Source organism: Stomoxys calcitrans, chromosome 1, assembly GCF_963082655.1.
Source record: "Stomoxys calcitrans chromosome 1, idStoCalc2.1, whole genome shotgun sequence".
NCBI lineage: Eukaryota > Metazoa > Arthropoda > Insecta > Diptera > Muscidae > Stomoxys > Stomoxys calcitrans.
In genome coordinates, this window is record NC_081552.1 from 268,107,354 (window position 1) to 268,126,505 (window position 19,152).

Here is a 19,152-nt window from a genome sequence, read left to right on the forward strand (position 1 = left end):
GGCAACTTCAGTTTATGGTTGAAGAGCGCCGGTGACACTTGGTACTTGGTTGGAGCGCCAAAGTCAAACCATATAGCGTACTACAAAACATAAATTGAGCGTTTTTTTTTAATGAATGCCACATAAATTAAAAGCTGGAAAAACAACAACCTAGTCGTCATTGCTCAGTGCTCAGTAAATATATCGTTTCCCCAGTCTTGTGGAATAAAAAAAAAATAAATAAAAATCTACCTCAAAAGTAAGTTTCGAATGAATTAATAAAAGTGCAAATAGTGGCGGTGAATCCAATAACAATATCAGCGTCACAAATTAGATCATTTGCGCATGCGCAAACAGACGGCTTCCGCAATATCAGTGGTAATGTGTATGCGTGCGTATGTGTGGTGTATTCCTCAATGGAGAGAAAAAGTGATGAAACGGAAAGTTTTTTGGGTTGTATAGCAAATAAACGCAAAAGGAGTGCAAGTCTAAGATATTGGAATGGCTAGCGGCTCGAATGTTTGCATTTTAGACTTTCGTCTATTTTTGCCAGCCAAAAAACGAGTCATTAATTTAAGAGCAAACACAGAAAAGATGTGAAAAAAGTAAAATTGTTTATGAGTTGAATTCATTCCGGTTTTGTGAACAACATCGAACAACGCTTCTTTGCTACACTTGGCCATTGTGTGTGAAATTTTGTTTCAAGTGGGGCTTACTTACTTCAATTCTCAGTGGCTGGCTGGCTCTTGTGGTTGGCTAGCATCCGCGACTTGTTTTTGTTGTTATCAAAGTGAAGACGAGGAAGAGGGAGCTTGGTGCCTAACAATTTCAGCAAAAACCCAGATTCCGATACGATGCCGTACAACGTAAGAATAATCAATGTTTTAGTCATTCATCGAGTGGACAAGAAAAGAAAATCACACCATTATGCCTGCAATGAATTCTTCCAGGCATTTTCCCTTCGAGAGTTCCCTCACACATATGTGGGCAAAACGAAACTTTCATTTTAGACATTTCGTTGGCTTTTCGTGTGACTGTAATTTTGATTGAGGTGTGGTTACTTTTCTGTGCATTTCAATTAACTCTGCACTCAAGCTTCTGTTCGGTTGGAAGTTTAACTACAAGAGACGCTAGCTTTGAAAAGTTCTGGTCTTTCAATGGAATTTCGTGATTGGCATATTTAATTACAAAAAAAAACGACATTCTCCAATAAAAAAATCGAATGAAACAAGCTCCTAAAAGTGATAGTAAATCGTTTAAAGTAAACATCAGAATGTCTGGAACTTGGATGCGATGGCAAGTGGTTTTGTTCGACCTAATTAATAATCTTCGCAGAAATAGTTTGCTCAAGTTTAATACTAAATGAGTCATGAGAGCAGTTAGTAGTAAATAATAAAAACAGATTCCTTGCTCATATGGAGGTTCATATGGGCAATAACGGAATATACCGATATACATATATATTTGTATTAGGACCAAATAAATCGATCTCCTGCAAAATACCTAAATCATGAATCCTAAGAACCCAACTTTGCTGATATTTGAAACTTTTTACTGTATCCGTTTAAAATCGGTCCCTATTTGAATAAAGCTAATGCACCGATTTCTTGATTCTTATGTAGGTTTCATTCTTGATAAGTTTGACGTTCTGAATCGATCTAGCCATGGCAGTCCATCCCTCTGTCCGCCCGCCAAATGCAAATCACAATAGCGTCTTAACGAATAAAGCAAATATCTTTTAATTTTGTAAATTGCCAAAATCGGCCTATGTAAATATAAATCCCATATAAAGCTAATTCCCAACTCGACTTCTTGATCTCTAGAGGCTCAAGACGCCAAGACCCAATATCGGTTTATATGGCAGCTTTATCAAAACAATGACCGATTTGAACCATACTTCGCGCAGCTGTTGGAAGTGATACCTAAACACCATTCGAAATTTGGATACTAAATTTTTGTTTGTAGGTTGCTATAAGAGAGCACACAACATTTCGCTTAAATCGCACCACTCATCCCCGAGATCTGGCGTTTCTGAAAATTAGGGCAAGGGGGGCGGACGCTCAGGTATCAAAAAATTTAGTACCCTATTTTCACCACGGTATCATTATGCACCATCGGTGAAAATTTCAAGAAAAAAATTTCAAACAAACCTATAAACAACACACAAATTGTTTTTTATATATAAGATTTTTTAGAGATGCGTAAAGACGTATGTAAAGAAGCGAACTAACTAAAAATCTTGCTCACAAAAGTATTGGTCGGTAAATTTGTCACAATGTTAGGATTATATGTTGATCGTATTTAGTTATTTGTATCGTAATTCTTGTTGAATTGAGAAGAGCTGATTTTATAGAGGGAAAACAGGTGTTTTCACTAACTTGGGGAACGAATCGGGTGGCAAAAAGAAAAAGAAGCTAGTGTTCTACGCCGTTATTGTTTAATTTAAAAAGATACAATTTTAAATCACATTTTATACGATTTTTTTTTTAAGATTCAATTAATAAATGATTGAATCAATTAATTTTTCAATAGAAAAATTTCAATCACGATCGTATTTGAAAAAAGTTCAGATTTAATTAAAAAAATGATTGAATCAATTAAATTTTTAGTTGAAAATGACAAACATTTCAATAACAATCAATAAAAAAAATTCAGATCAGACGATCATAATTGAAAAATAAATCTGGATTCAATTAAAAAATGATTGATTCAATTATTTTTTTTTTTTAAATTAAATCTTTAATCGAAAGCATTTTTGTGATAGTTTTTTCTGTGTACATTGTTACGTCGGCATTATGTAGATGACGAAAAAAAACAACAAACTTTCCAGAAATATGGAATATCAGCAAAGTGACACAATTTTCGGCGCCGTCTCTATAAAGTGTAAAATGAGGAAAATATTTTTATATTGAAATAAATCGTAATAGATACCAACCTTAGCAATTCGCGTATAATATTGAAGTTTTGATCCACATGGAGATAATTTAGGCATTACACCTATTATAATATGTCTAAATTATCTCCATGCACATAGTCCTTTAGCCAATCTTGACAATTATAGCTTTAAATGACAGATTAGAGGGAACTCTCCTGTCCCCCTGGCCGCCGTTTTGTCATGCATGTTGGCTTCTTCATTCAAATGATTGACTTATCTGAGTTCTTCGACGCTTTTTTTAATCTTTTTAGGGGCGACACAAGGGACCTAAGGTCCTTGAGTGAAGTCAAAACATATATATTCTAAGTTTAAGAATCATAACAGCAGTAAACACAAAAATCAATTTAAAAAATATTTATGTTGAAGTTTTATTTTTGTAAGGCGAATTCAAAAATGAATTGACATATCATATCAGCTGGGTTGATGCTCCCACCTGATAAATACGCCTGTGTCAATATCATGTTTGATTGGTAAAATTTAAGTCAATACTTTTTCTGTGTTCCTTTATGAATTGTGCAATTCAATTTTTTCTCTTTCGTTCCTGGGGCGAAAAACGTGACATGTTCAAAATTTTATCGTAATCGGACAACTAATGAGACCTCTATCTTGATTTCAAACACAGACATTCTAAATACTAAATAGCATTAGTAAGGGAATAAGCACCGCTGAAAAATTTTGTAATGTTAACGCTGGAATTTGAACCCAGGCGTCATAGGCGGATATGCTAATCTCTACGCCACGGTGGCACATGCATATCAGGAAGTAATTCTTAGCTGATCGGTATACTTAACAATGGGTGATGACAATTTTTCTTCTTAGGCTTAGGGAGTAGAAACAGGCATTGATACAATGATGGACGCACTAACACTGTTGAAAAAACCGAATTGTGTTTTTTGTGGGAGTATCTTTAGCTTTGGCAACATCCGTTTTCTTTTTCGGTAGCTTTCATTCAGATTAGTTTTTACTTTCTTACATTCAATTTAAATTATTTGGATAATGAGTAGCACACATAAATGATGAACAGGGCAGATTTTTTAAATGGGTTGCCTTGTTTACACGCACAATTTTCACATTGGCCCATTGCAAACAATTCTAAGTGGGGATGTTTTCTTTTAGCAGCTAAAATAGCCATGTCCATTGTTCCATGTCGTTGTTTTTCCTAAAGCGCAAAGAGCTTTGTTCAATTTAATAGGCATCTTTGGGGGTATGTTTAGGTTAAATAGTCGCTAATTGCTGAACAATTGCACTGTTTGAATTTTGAATAAATAAGTCATTAAGCAACAGACCCTATTGTCAATTGACCGCATTGTTTAAACTTTCTGTTTGCCCAGTGAAACAAAGATTTGTAAAAGAGGACTGACAAAGTAAACAGTGTTGTTTGAAATAATTTTGTAATTGGTTTTATTAGAATTTTAAAGTAGCACATCTATCTACTAAAGGTGCCATCACACTACATGTTTTTGTCTTGTCTCATATCAAATTTTGTTATTGTCAAAGTTGCACTCATAGTGTGATACAAATGAAACTAACACATGAAAATCACTTTTCACTGTATTATTATTTTTTATACCCTACACCATAGTTAGGGGGTATACTAATTTTGTCATTCTGTTTGTAACACCTCGAGATATGCGCCTGAGACCCCATAAAGTATATATTTTCTTGATCGTCATGTCATTTTAAGTCGATCTAGTCATGTCCGTCCGTCTGTCTGTCGAAAGCACGCTAACTTTCGAAGGAGTAAAGCTAACCGCTTGAAATTTTTATATGGCAAATACTTTTTGTTAGTGTAGATCGGTTGGGATTGTAAATGGGCCAAAAGTCTTGACTTCTTGAGCCTCTAGAGGGAGCAATTCTCGTCCGATTTGACTGAAATTTTGCACGTTGTGTTTAGGTATCACTTCCAACAGCTGCGCGAAGTATGGTTCAAATCGGTCATTGTTTGGATAAAGCTGCCATATAAACCTATATTGGGTCTTGACTTCTTGAGCCTCTAGAGGGCGCAATTCTCGTCCGATTTGACTGAAATTTTGCGCGTAGTGTTTTGGTATCACTTCCAATAGCTGCGCTAAATATGGTTCAAATCGGTTCATAATCTGGTATAGCTGTCAAGCAAACCGATTTTGGAACTTGACTTCTTGAGCTTCTAGAGGGCGCAATTCTCGTCCGATTTGCCTGAAATTTTGCACATAGTATGGGATACCTAGGGGGGGTCGCCCCACCGTAAAACCTACCAAATATATATATACACCAATCACGATAATATGGGACTCCAATTAAAAGTAATTAAGATTATAAATCGTATCTGATATCCAATTGTCGGACCAAGTGTTTGGGGGACCTCCCCAACCCCCAAAACCCCCCTAAATCGGACATATTTACCGACCATGTCAATATGGGACTCAAATGAAAGGTATGTGCGAGTAAAATACGAATCTGATATCCAAATGTGGGACAAAGTTTCAGGGGGTCCACCTCTTCCCCAAAACACCTCCCAAAAAGATTTACGACCATAGCAATATGGTCACGAAACTGATATATATTTTATATTTTCATATATTTTCAAAGCCAAGTCACTAAACGGCCGCCCCATCCCCCGAAACACCTCCCAAACCGTTGATGTTTGCGGAGCTCAAATGAAAGGTATTTGGGGGTAGACCATTGATCTGACATCAACCTTCGGGAGCAACTGTCTAGGGAACGTCCCACCACCATAACAACACCAAGTAGGACGTATTTGCTCACCAAGACAATTTGGGTCTTCAAGACAGTGGAGCTCGATATTCATAGTTTTTAGGGCCCATATCCCAAACCGACCATATTTGCTGGCAATAAGGCGTTTAAGTGAATGGCATTTGAGATTAGAAAACGAATTTGATATCAAATTTTGAGACCAAAGGCAATATGGGGTTCAAATATATGAGAATAGAGCACGTTGCTGATATATTTTCAGGGCTTAGTGATTGGGGGACCACCCCACTCCCCAAAACACCCTTCAATCGGGCATATTTACCGACCAAGTCAATGTGGGGATTAAATGAAAGGAATTGGGGGTAGAGCAAGAATTGGTACCCACTTTCGGGACCAATTTTCTGGGGGTCTACCCCTTTCCCAAAATACCCCACAAACAGCTATTTTTTACTGACCATCGCAATATGGGGCTTAAATAAAGGTATTTGGGAGTAGAATACAAATTTGATATTTAAATGTAGGACCATGGATTTAAGGCATCACCCCTTCCCCAAAACACCCCCCAGATGGTAAACATTTTTCGACCATGCCAATATGTGCCTCAAATGAAAGGTATTTGAGATTAGAAAACGAATTTGATTTTTGTCCCAAACAATTTTGGGACCATGTGTTTGGGGGACGCCTCATGCTGTAAACTCCCCTTAAACCAATGGCAATATGGGGTTTAAATAAATGGTATTTGAGAGAATAGTACGATGCAGATATTTTTTCACCCCGGAAACACCCCTAAATCAGACATCATGAGAATATCGGACTGAAATAAAGCATTTTAAGAATGGAGTACACCTTACATTCAAACTTAAATTCGTAGACCAACAAAGATCATATGGGATTCAGATAAAAGCACATATATTCTTAAACTGTTTGTCAAGCGTTAAACTATTTTCGTAGCATGGTATATCACTTAAAGCTCTTTCATTGTCGAAAATAAATATTCCAAGGAAAATTTTGTTCCATATAAAGTAAAATAAGGCGCAGCGGAGCGGGCCCGGTCCAGCTAGTCTAATATATTTGAAGAAAACAGGATGACGAATGCTCATGTGAGCCACTGTATATGTTGATATCTGAAATAGGTATACCCAAAATATTTTTCAAAATTATTTAAGCCTATTTATATCAAAGTATACAAAGTAAACGCAATTTTTATACCCTCCACCATAGAATGAGGGTATACTAATTTCGTCATTCCGTTTGTAATACATTGAGATATTTATCTGAGACCCAAAATAGTATATATGTGTATATTCTTGATCGTCTTGACATTCTGAGTCGATTTAGTCATGTCCGTGCGTCTGTCTGTCGAAAAGCTTGCTAACTTTCGAACGAGTAATTCTAGGCGCTTGAAATTTTGTGTAGGTCGGTTGGTATTGTAAATGGGCCATACGGGCCCATGGTTTGATAAAGCTGCCGAACCGATCTCAGATCTTGACTTCTTGAGACTCTAGGGGGCGCAATTCTCATACGATTTGTCTGAAATTTAGCATGAGGTGTTTTTTTTTAAGTATGGTACAAAACGGTCTATAATCTGATATAGCTCCCATATAAACCGATCTTCAGATTTGACTTTTTAGGCATACCCTAAAACTCTTGGCTCCAAAATTGGATATCAAATTCGTTTTCTACTTTCAAATACCTTTCATTTGAGTCCCATATTGTCATAATGGGTCAAATAACCCATTTAACGTATCTTTAGGAGGAAAAGCGCCACATAGATTTGAGCGCAAATTTTAATGTCATATTCGTAATATACTCCCTAATACCTTTCATTTGAGTCCCATATTGCCATTGTCGGCTTGGAATTTATGTTTTATGCCATATTTGTAATCTATTGCTTAATACTTTTCATTTGAGTCCCATATTGACATGAATTGACACGAATATATCTGTTTGGAGAAGTTTTGGGGTTGGGGGGAGGGGGGACCGCTGGGTACTTGCAACCAAATTTTAATACTATATTCGTTTTCTGATCTCCAATATCTTTCATTTGATTCTTTTATAGTGCCCATCGGACCACTTTCGGATATGGGTGGCGATTTTGGGGTAAGGGGGAGGGTCCGCCTCCACCCGATATCTAAAAACTATACAGCCTATGTTTCCTCCCAGGCAAAAGTACACAATCTATGAAAATTTTAAGAAAATCGGTTCAGCCATGTATCATATAGTTATAATGGGTCTAATGGCGTTTTTGGGGGTTGGCGTGACCCCCTATACTTTGATCTGATTTTGTATGCCAGATTCGAAATCTACTCCCGAATACCTTTCATTTGAGTCCCATATTCGTGTTCTACTCTCCAATACCTTTTCATTTGATACCTATATTGTCCCGATCGGTTCACTTTTGATTTTGGTTTGTGTTTTGGCATAAGGGGGAGGGTCCGTCCCCCTTCCGATACCGAAAAAATATATAGCCTATGTTTCCTTCCAGACCAACCCACAAAATATGTGAAAATTTCGAGAAAATCGGTTCTGCCGCTTTTCAGTCTATACAGAACTAACAAACCGAGTGCCATATATTCGTGATTGGTTAATGTGCCCATTTTGGGCGTTTTTTTTGGGGGTGGGGTGACCCCCTATACTTCGACATGAATTTGTATGCCAGATTCGTTATCTACTCCTGCATACTTTTCATTTGATACCCATATTGTCCTTATCGGTACACTTTAGATTTTGGGTGGTGTTTTTTTGGTAACCGTGGAGGGTCCGCCCCCTTCCGTTATCAATAAATTATAAAGCCTATTCCTACTTCCTGACCATATTTGTAATCTACTCCCGAATACCTTTCATTGTCATGATCGTCAAATAAAACTATTTTAAGGGGTTTTGGGACTGGGGTGGCCCCCAGGTTCTTGGACCCAACTTTTATTACGAAATACGTACTCTTCTCTTAAATACCTTTCATTTGAATCCCATATTATCTCGATCGGTCCACTTTTATTTTTGGGTAGTACTTTTGTGGCTAGGGGGAGGTTCCGCCCCCATCCCGATATCAAAAAATTATATAGCCTATGTTCCCTCCCTATGTTGGAGGGTATATAAGATTATGCCAAACTTAACGCGCTTTTACTTGTTTTTATTACTCCTTGAGATTTGAAAAATTCCAATATCACCTTTGAAAGGTTCTTCCAATTGGTGTTTTTTTAACTAATATTTCACATGCATTCTTTTTTACAGATGACCTGGCAACACATCTGCACAGGAAACAGGTTGTTCTTTGTACTTTTAGTGGTTTCCTCTGTTGGTATAATTATGGAGACTATGGCAAAAACCGGTAAATATCAATGAAGAAGATGAAATTAATACAACAAGTAAAGCAAACCAAAAAAAAAAACAGAAAAAAAAACAAGCAATAACAACAGTGTTTGGAATATGAGAAAGGGTGTTTCTTATCGCATGGGGACAAAGGAAGACATGCAAATGTCTCCCGACCTTTCAATGTCACAAAAGAAACAACAAGATTGAATATCATTAATCGATACGTGTGTGAGTAATACATTTTCATTGTAGGACCTACGCATGGCAAAGTGGTGGTGTGTTACATATCAACTTGGGCAGTTTATCGGCCAGGACATGGTGCTTATTCCATAGACAATTTCGATGCCAGTCTATGTACACATGCGGTTTATGCTTTTGCGGGATTGGATCCTGATCAATCTGCCATCAAGTCATTGGGTATGGAAGGGTTTGCTTACAACCAATGAGACCATTAAAAATTGATGTTTTTTTCAGATCCTTGGCAGGACCTCAAAGAAGATTATGGAAAAGCCGGCTACGAACGCTTGACTGGTCTCAAACGCACCCATCCCCATTTAAAGGTCAGTTTGGCCATTGGTGGCTGGAATGAGGGTTCCAAGAATTACTCGAGATTGGCTGCTGATCCAATTGCCCGGGGGAAGTTTGTTAAACAAGTCACTTCTTTTATTAGAAAGTACAATTTCGATGGTCTCGACTTGGATTGGGAGTACCCCACACAACGTGATGGCAATCCGATTCTTGATCGCGAGAACTTTGTTCTGCTTTGCAAGGAACTGCGCGAACAATTCAATCCTCACAATTTGTTACTGACATCGGCCATAGGGGCTGCCAAGAATGTTATCGACATGGCCTACGATGTGCGACAGATATCGAGATATTTGGACTTTCTACATATCATGTGTTATGATTACCATGGAAGTTGGGATCGTAAAATTGGCTATAATGCCCCATTAACCGCCCCAAATGGAGATGTCCTGAGTGTGGTAAGTTTTTGGGTATAATTAAATCTTTGGTTTAATTTGGTACGAATTGTTTAATAACCCCATATGAACACCTCTGCTAAATTCCATTAAAATCGGTTCAGACACGATTCACTTTTTTAAATACAGTTTTCCCACAAACTGAGCAAAATTTGGTATGGATCGTTTTTTCCCCCATCTGAATAACCCTAGTAAATGGATAGGTTACGATTCGGATATGGCTCCAATATCGGTTGATTCACACTTATAAGGGTGTAGCAACTAAACAAAAACCAATTACGGGACTAGAGGTTTTTGGAGTGAAATTGGAAATCACCTATCAATGAGTGCAGTCCGATTCAAGTTTAAGCTCAATGGTAAGAGGCTCCTTTTTATAGCCGAGTCCGAACGGCGTGCCGCAGTGCGACACCTCTTCGGAGAGAAGTTTTACGTGGCATATTACCTCACAAATGTTGCCAGCATTAGGAGGGGAAAGCCACCGCTGAAAATGTTTTCTGATGGTCTCGCCAGTATTCGAACCCAGGCGTTCAGGGCCATATGCGGACATGCTAACCTCTGCGCTACGATGACCTCCTGAGGGGGTTTTGAGTATATGCAAATAATGAGGATAAAGGCTTGCATATAAGGGCGTTATTTTTATACCCACCACCCTAGGTTGGACGTTCTTTATCTATCCAGTTGTGTCCGTCCGTCTATCGAAACTACAATGGTGGTCAAACGAATGAAAATATCCGCTTGAAATTTTGTACAGATACTTCTGATTGATGTAGGTCGTTGGGGATGGGAATTGAGCCATATCGCTTCACATTTGCTTACAGCGATTTGGCATATGAAGAACATTTATATACTCCTACACCAACACTAAATCTCGGCCAGATAGGCCCATAAATAGATATAGCCGTCATATAAATCTATTCCCCGATTTCACTTCGTTAGTCCCTAGAAGGCACAATTTTTGTTCGATTTGACCGAAATTTAGTTTGAGAGATCCGTTTATGCCTCCCAACACCCATACTAAGTTCCGCCGTGATAGTCCATAAATAAACGACCCCCTATTTGACTTCTTGAATATCTACAATAAATTTTTTGCTCTCATGTAAAGCGATCACCAACGGACCAACCAAATACACTCCCGCTAGTTTCATAGGTAGATATAGCCCCAATATAAATTCATTTTCCGATTTGACCTCTTAAAAGCCTTTCATTTTTATAGGTTTACGCCCGGCCAAACGCATTTTTTTACTTGTTAATAATATATTTTATTTCTCTACTGTTTTCTCTCGTTCTTTGCAGCAATATACCATAGATTATCTATTGAAATTGGGGGCACCGGCAGAGAAAATCGTTTTGGGTGTACCATTTTATGGGCGAACATTCAAAACTCCCTATGATGGAAATATTGATGATGAAACTGATGGCACTGCCTTTCAGGGGCCTTATACGCGTGAAGATGGCTTCTTGGGGTACAATGAAATTTGCCAGATTTTGAAGAACAAAACTTCTGGCTGGACGACTTTGTGGGATCCGGAAACATCTCAAGTACTGGCCCGTTCCGAAAAGGATGTCTTCACGGGTCTTGTACAGGCTGTTACCTTTGACAACTCCCGCTCCATAGCTAACAAGGTGAAATTCGCCATGGATCGTAAATTGGCTGGCATTATGATTTGGTCTATTGACACCGATGACTTTCTGGGTGAATGTGAAATTGAAGAAGACATCTACGAAGATTACAGGCATTTGAAACATTCCGGTCTGCGTCTTCCCAGCAGGTTACACAACAATTACCCTTTGCTGAGGACCATCAATGAAGCTATGCCGCTAGCCATTGAGGAGATCAAGAATAAACATCACCATCCCGAGGAGATGGAAGATCATGATGACCATCATGTGGAAGACAACGAGATACCCCACGGCTCTGTGGAAGATCGTAAGGGTGAAAGTAATACGGCACTCCGATGCATTCACAATTCACTTTTCACTGTTCTTTTGTTACTTGTTGCTATCGATAGATTTTTCTAAGTAAATGTTTTGCCTTCCTGTAAAACTTGGTTATCATTTGCTTTGGACTTTTCAATCTCATTTAAAATCATTTCATTGTTAATAAGTGATTGAAATTAATGAAATTTTTTGCTCTAATATGTCATCAGTTTAAGATAGTTTTTAAAAAATTCGGATTAGAAATGAAATTCTAATAAAATGTATAAATAGTTTAGTATTAAAGGACCCTAGTAGCATTTGTTTTGTGGGAAAAAGCACAGATACGGTTGATGAAATGATTCTAGATTTGTGGTATTTATTTACACCATAGGCGGATTTTCTCGTTTATTTTAGGTCTGTTCGGGTACTTTTCCAGTAAAAATTTGCAGGAGAGCAAAAGCCATTTTACACTCTTTAAAAAAAATTGCAAGCAAAAGTCCGCGAACGACTTCCAGTAAAAAATTGCAGAAAGCAGCTGATTTTTGTTTTGGTTTTTTATTTATTTGCTCGCTTGGAAAACAGTTTTTTTGGAAGGTATTTTCCTAAAATGAACTTCAATTTATTGGCCCGAGAGTGAAAAGGCTTGAAGGTGAGCCATTTGTATATCCGTGCCGCTGGACAGCCATCACAAATTACCGTGCAATCCCATTGCAGTCGGTTGTACGTACCGTATTGACACAATGGAGTCTTTCGTTGGCCCGATGGAGTATTTCAGTGTACAACATACTGCTACAACAACAACAACCGTGCATCATCTGTGGCGCAAAGTCGCGAAAGCGCTGGTTCCAGACAGAATCTCTACACTGATGATGAAAAATCTGGATCTGCCTGGAGTCGATTACCTTACAACTGTCCTCAGCCTATCTGAACACAATCATAGTACCCGATGTTTGGAAGATGGAGTCTGATCCCGCTATCGAAACCTGAAAAGGACACAAGCAAGGGGGAGTCGTACAGACTGATCTCTCTTCTCTCATCAGTAGCCAAGGCGCATGATGGTCTACTCCTCCCACTCCTTACGTTGGATAATTTCCATTCGACGAGCACCAGCATGCATTTCGAAGGTTGCATAGGAATACAACTGCTTTACATGCCATCACCGTATACAAAAGTACACTTGTCCTGACAAAGATACTTTGGACTAACCATCTAATGCTTTTGGATATTGCTACGACCACTGATGTGAGGCTAAGGTCATGTGACGGCTACGGACACTTTGTTATCATTGAAGATATCTGTATCCGTTCACAATTGACAGACTAATTTGCACTATTTTTTTCTAATCCCACTGTGCGTCACTTGTTTAACTGACCAGCTGGACCCACTCAATCCTATGGCAGCATCTACCCTCCTTAACAAATTCAAAGGAACGGTGTTGGTTTCATCATAGCTCTCCGATGAGAATAATACTATCAAAACACTTAAGAAACCGAAAATTGCTCTATTCTTGGTGTCTGGTCTGATTTTCCAAATAATTCCGCATATTTTGCACTGACATTCTACTTTATTTGGCGAGCTCTCTGTACCTGAACACTAGCTGCTGCCTTGATTCTTCATTAAAAGTAAATAATAGTGAAACAGATGTTATAATTACCAATAAACAATATTTTTATTTTTTACTTACCTCTGCCTTTTTGATACATTTTGGTGTTAGCTTTTGGATTTTCATGTAACGGCTGCTTTTCATAAAACCGCTGACCTTTACAAAACATCTGTTCAAAGTTGCAAATTTCTGCTGGCAAAAAAGTCCCAGTAGAAATTTTCAGGTTCTCTATTTTCTAACTGTCAAAATTTGCTCTCTCTCTCGCGCTCTCTTCGCGAACGACTTCCAATAAAAATTGTGCAAATTTGCACAAAATTTTTGAGTTCCCGAACACAGCTTTTGTACGAAGAAAATGCTTACCAAGCCGTTTATCTTATCCCCTTCTATTATCAACCTCATTCAAAGTACCGTTATTCTTAATTTCTGTGGAAGGGTGTGTGCCGATTGATAGCAGTTGTAAAAATATGACATTAAGTGTGGTGAATAAATTTTGAGTAGCCCAGGGGCTAGTAAAATTTTTGACAGAAGCAAAGCAAATTTTGACACTTATGAAATAGAGTTCCATGTTGCTGGTTTTGAATAGATACGCAGATGTAATTCAATTTACGAGCGGCGATTACTGGCCGCATACACACTCATATTTATTTTTTAATGATTTATTGATGATTTCGATAAAAATATTATATATTTTCACATTCACATTGGAAAATTGATGATAAATGCTACACTGTTGAAATAAATTGGCAAAACAAAAAATTTGAGACATTTGCAACCTCTTGACGGCGTCGGCATCATCAATCATTCGGCTTTTACATGTTAATAAAATTTTGATTCAATAAAATCAAAAAAAGACTTTTATCTGTGAACAATGCCCAAGTATTTAATAGTTTTTATTGCATGTTTACTAAACAATTGTTTTAAGCATCATGGGTAATTTTCAATAAATTGTGTAAATTGTAAACCATAATGATCTTCGCCCTAAAAGGCAAAAAATTTTAAAAAATTAAAAAAAAAAATCGGCAGAGCCTGGCCGGGATTTGAACCTGGACACACGGAGCAACAGCGAGCGAAGCCATCAATACAACTTTCAACAGATGCACAGAATCATGTATACCACGAAAGTAGTGTAATTGCTACAGAAAAAAAGTCTGTCATTATAAAAAAAAAACAACATGCATTGGGAAAAAGTACAGCTAATAGAGCGTGGGTTGTCGAGCGTGGTTAATGTGGTAATTGTATCATAGAGGCGTTTTCGCAATTAATACGATTCAAATACAACATACCAACGCACGGCCCTTGAAGTCATCACACCTAATATGGTGGAAAAGTCTTCTAACCAAAGATGTAACGCGTCCTATAGTGGTTGGTGTGTGTTGCTATCTCCGGCTTTCCTTTTCCATTTGCAATTTCGATCATTGAACTAGTCTCGAAAGAGAAACAAACAAAAATTTTAAAATTTAATGATCTTCGCCCTAACAGGAAAAAAATTTTACGGTATTTAGATGTCAGATTTTTGTTTGCATTCTCTTTGTTGTTGTCTTCTTTCTCACATATTCTCTGCTCATATACGCACACGTATAGACACACTCACACAATTTTCTTTGTGTGAGTTGGCAAAACGTAGATCGGCTTGATGACAAGATGGCGCATTGAACCATATGATTTGTGCTTGTTGTACAAATGAGACCACCTTTGTTTCGCCATGCTCACCACAGGTGATTGCTACCGAATGGGACACGCTAGAAGTTTGAAATTTCTAAAGAAAATATTTATAAGTGCATTGGTAAAAATTTATGTTTAAGGAGCTAGGAAAGTCAACAATTTCCAATTTTTTACTGTGAAATATCTAGCAGTTGGTGAGAATCAACCCACTTTTTAAAAAAAAATTGGAAATTTATAATTTTTTTCGGATTTTTGATGAAAAATGCCACGTGAAGACAAATTTTCGGCTGTGGGGAGCGGAATGTTTATTGAAATGAGATAAGTTGCTAAAAGAAAAGTGGAAATTACAGTGCCGTTAATCATAAATCAAATGGCCTATACCTTGATATAAAACCCTGATTATACTGATCTCCCGATGAGAAATCTTAAGTTCATGAAGTCGTATGTCTGCCCCAATTTCAATGAACAATCGTGATGAGTTTGGATAAATCGATCACCAGATTTATGTGTTTGAGACCAGAAAGGCGCCATTTTCGCCGTTACACCGAGTCGAATGGAACATAAGTTTGGACCAGATTTTGCCATATTATATGCAGTTGCCACAGATTTCTACACAGACTTACGAAATTTAGAAGAGATTCCTTAACACTCTCTAAAGTTATAGTCATTATCAAAACTGGCGCCCTTTTCCTGAAAATTGAAGCAGTGACAGTAACAGTAACATCCATGATATTATTCTACACTCTTAACGAGTACACAGAAACGACATGAGGCGAATTAGTTTTGAGTTATTCCCGGCGATTTTTTCAGTAAATAATTTTACGTATATGTATGATGGAAAAACCTACCAAAAGTTGGTAGGTCAACACTGGTTACGATATAATCTTTGCCCGATTCAGTTGTAGACTTCTATTCGATGATGTAACTATTTATTTGGGAGAACAAAACTCATTTTGGCATAATTTTTATAAATATTTTATATTTTTCTTTTTAATTTTTGTTATTTTTGAATATTAAACAATTTTCACTAGATTTAAATGTATAATTCTTATAATGACGTTTTGTTTTGTTTGTAATAAACACTCAATAAACTTAGTTACATGTTATGTGTATGCATACATTAAAGCCAACTTGTGTATGTGTGTGTTTTATGTGTACGTATGTCTATTGTATTTATATACGATTGAGCCATCATAATACACTATCGTTAATATATTTGTATTTGTATTTGTATTGTTGAAATTTTAGTATGTCCTTCTAATTATTAAATATTTATTGTACGATTACAAATATTAATTAACTATAAATAGAACATAACTACATAAATATATCTCTAAATATTTTTCGGAGTTTTTTTTTTGTTATTTTTAACATTTATATAACTAAATGGACTAAGTTTATGTTTCATATATATGCATGTATAAGTATATAGTTGAGTTCTCCTCGTCATCATTTACATGATCCATGTATATGTTGGTATGTCTTTTGTAAATATCATTGTATTTTTTGTATATAATCTGTGTATGTTCTTTTTTTTATATATAAATATTTGTATATATTTCAAAGTGAGTGTGAAGTGTATGTATATATTGATGAGTCAATTAAAAGAAAAATGTGATTAGGCCTTCATTTGTGAATGGACGATTCATTTGTGACATGCACTCTATAGGTGAACCTATGTACTGAGATGTATGAATGCAATTACTTTAAACATGTATGTATGTATTTACTTATGAATAACGAGTTGGACATAGGATATCATGGAAATAAACGAACTCCGACTTAAACGAATTCGTTTTATGCCCATTATCCTTCATATCTACTGACACTTGAATCTGCAAAAAGGAAACTATTATAAAACAAGTAAGAGCGTGCTAAGTTTGGCCAGGCCGAATCTTATATACCCTCCCTCAATGAGTTCTATGCGAGGTATCGCTTTATATCAAGTTATAGTCCGATTCGGATCATAAATGAATGCTGAACATTGTAGAAGTCATTGTGTAATATTTCAATTCATTCGGATAAGAATTGCGCCATGTAGGGGCTGAAGAAGCAAAATCGGGAGATCGGTTTATATGGGAGTTGTATCAAGCTGTTGATCGATTCAGACCATATTAGACATGTATGTTGAAGGTCATGAGAGAAGCCGTTGTACATAATTTGTTCCAAATCGGATGAGAATTTCGCCCTGTAGAGGCTCAAGAAGTCAAGATCCAAGATCGGTTTATATGGCAGTTCTTTCATGTTAGGTATTGATTTGCGCCATACTTAGCACAGTTATTGGAAAACATAACAAAACACTACGTGCAAAATTTCAGTCAAATCGGATGAGAATTGCGCCCTCTAGAGGCTCAAAAAGTCAAGACCCAAGATCGGTTTATACGGCAACTATGTATATCAAAACATTGACCGATTTGGCCCATTTACAATCCCAACCGACCTACACCAATATAAAGTAAAGCTTTACTCCTTCGAAAATTAGCGTGCTTTCGACAGACGGACGGACGGACGGACATGGCTAGATCGACTTAAAATGACACGACGATCAAGAATATATATATACTTTATGGGGTCTTAGACGCATATTTCGAGGTGTTACAAACAGAATGTCGAAATTAGTATACCCCCATCCTATGGTGGAGGATATAAAAATTTTCATGTTTGATGTTAGGCTTTCATACTATTGTACAACATATGATAACATTGTGGAAGATTTATCATATGGGCCAAAGGCTTAAGCTTACAAGGCAGACAGCAACTGGATAGTTTTAAAACCGGTGACTAAATTTCAGTTTTGCAAATGAATGGGTATTGATGGGATTAAAATGAATACCAAAAATCTTCTTATATATAAAATTCAATTTGTGTTTGTTTGTTTGTTCCGTATAGACTCAAAAACGGCTAATCCGATTACCTTGAAATTTTCACAGATTGTGTAGGTTGTTCTGGAAGGAAATATAATTTTTTGATATCGGGAGGGGGCGGACCCTCCCCCTTACCCCAAAAGTACTACGCAAAAATAAAATTGAACCGATCGGGACAATATGGAATTCAAATGAAAGGTATTCAAGAGTAGAGTACGAATTTCATAATAAAAGTTGGGTCCAAGTACCTGGGGGCCGCCCCAGCACCAAAACCCATTAAAATAGGTTTATTTGACGATAATGACAATATGGGACTCAAATTAAAGGTATTTGGGAGTAGATTACGAATATGATCAGGGTGTAGGCGCGGATGTAGGAATAGGCTTCATACTTTATTGATAACGAAAGGGGGTGGACCCTCCACCGTTACCCCAAAAACACCAGCCAAACTCAAAAGTGGACCGATAAGGACAATATGGGTATCAAATGAAAAGTATGCAGGAGTAGATAACGAATCTGTCATACAAATTCATGTTGAAGAATAGGGGGTCACCCCACCCCCTCAAAAATGCCCAAACTGGGCATATTTGCCAATCACGAATATATGGGACTCGGTTTGATTGTTCCGTATAGACTGAAAAACGGCAGAAGCGATTTTCTCGAAATGTTCGCATATTGTGTAGGTTGGTCTGAAAGGAAACATAGGCTATATAATTTTCGGTATCCCTCCTATCCTTATGCCAATTTGCAGCACGATTTGATATCCATATTTGAGTCGCAATGTCTGAGGTGCCATCCCTCACCTAATGAAAACATTACCACCTGGAATCGAGAAGGGGCAAGTTTAAACTCAATGACAAGTGACCTTTTTTAAAGAAGGCGCAGCGGAGCGGGCTCCGTTCAGCTAGTTATATATAAAATGATCTCTATCTGCGAAGCAAATATTCTGTCGCTAAACGTCATTGAATAGACAAAAATTCGATTAGATGAACTTGGTACTCTCCGCTGAACCGCTCTGTCTTTTTTAAAACACGCGGGACAATTTTTCGATGGTATATCGCATGTAAATCTACTTTTCGATATTACATAAATAAAAAAAAATCAGAACACTTGACTACCAATAAGGAAGTCAAATTTAAACCCACAAATGAATTGAATTTTATTCCCACAATGTACCAATTGGTCTGTGTTTATGGTCTATGGAGTACA

General features: G+C 37.2%; 1 protein-coding gene across 2 annotated transcripts; it reads left to right on the plus strand.

Annotated features, from left to right (window-relative positions):
• On the plus strand, positions 1-12,064 carry LOC106090550 (probable chitinase 2). 2 transcript variants are annotated; one of them, XM_013256795.2, is made up of 5 exons: positions 1-238; positions 8,837-8,933; positions 9,170-9,334; positions 9,392-9,900; positions 11,191-12,064. In XM_013256795.2, the coding sequence occupies exons 2-5, from the start codon at positions 8,837-8,839 to the stop codon at positions 11,914-11,916; spliced, it is 1,497 nt and encodes a 498-aa protein (XP_013112249.1). In that variant the 5' UTR covers positions 1-238; the 3' UTR covers positions 11,917-12,064. The 2 variants fall into 2 exon arrangements, with proteins under 2 accessions (XP_013112249.1, XP_013112241.1); XM_013256787.2 differs by lacking the exon at positions 1-238 and adding an exon at positions 534-845.
• Positions 12,065-19,152: the final 7,088 nt, after the last annotated feature.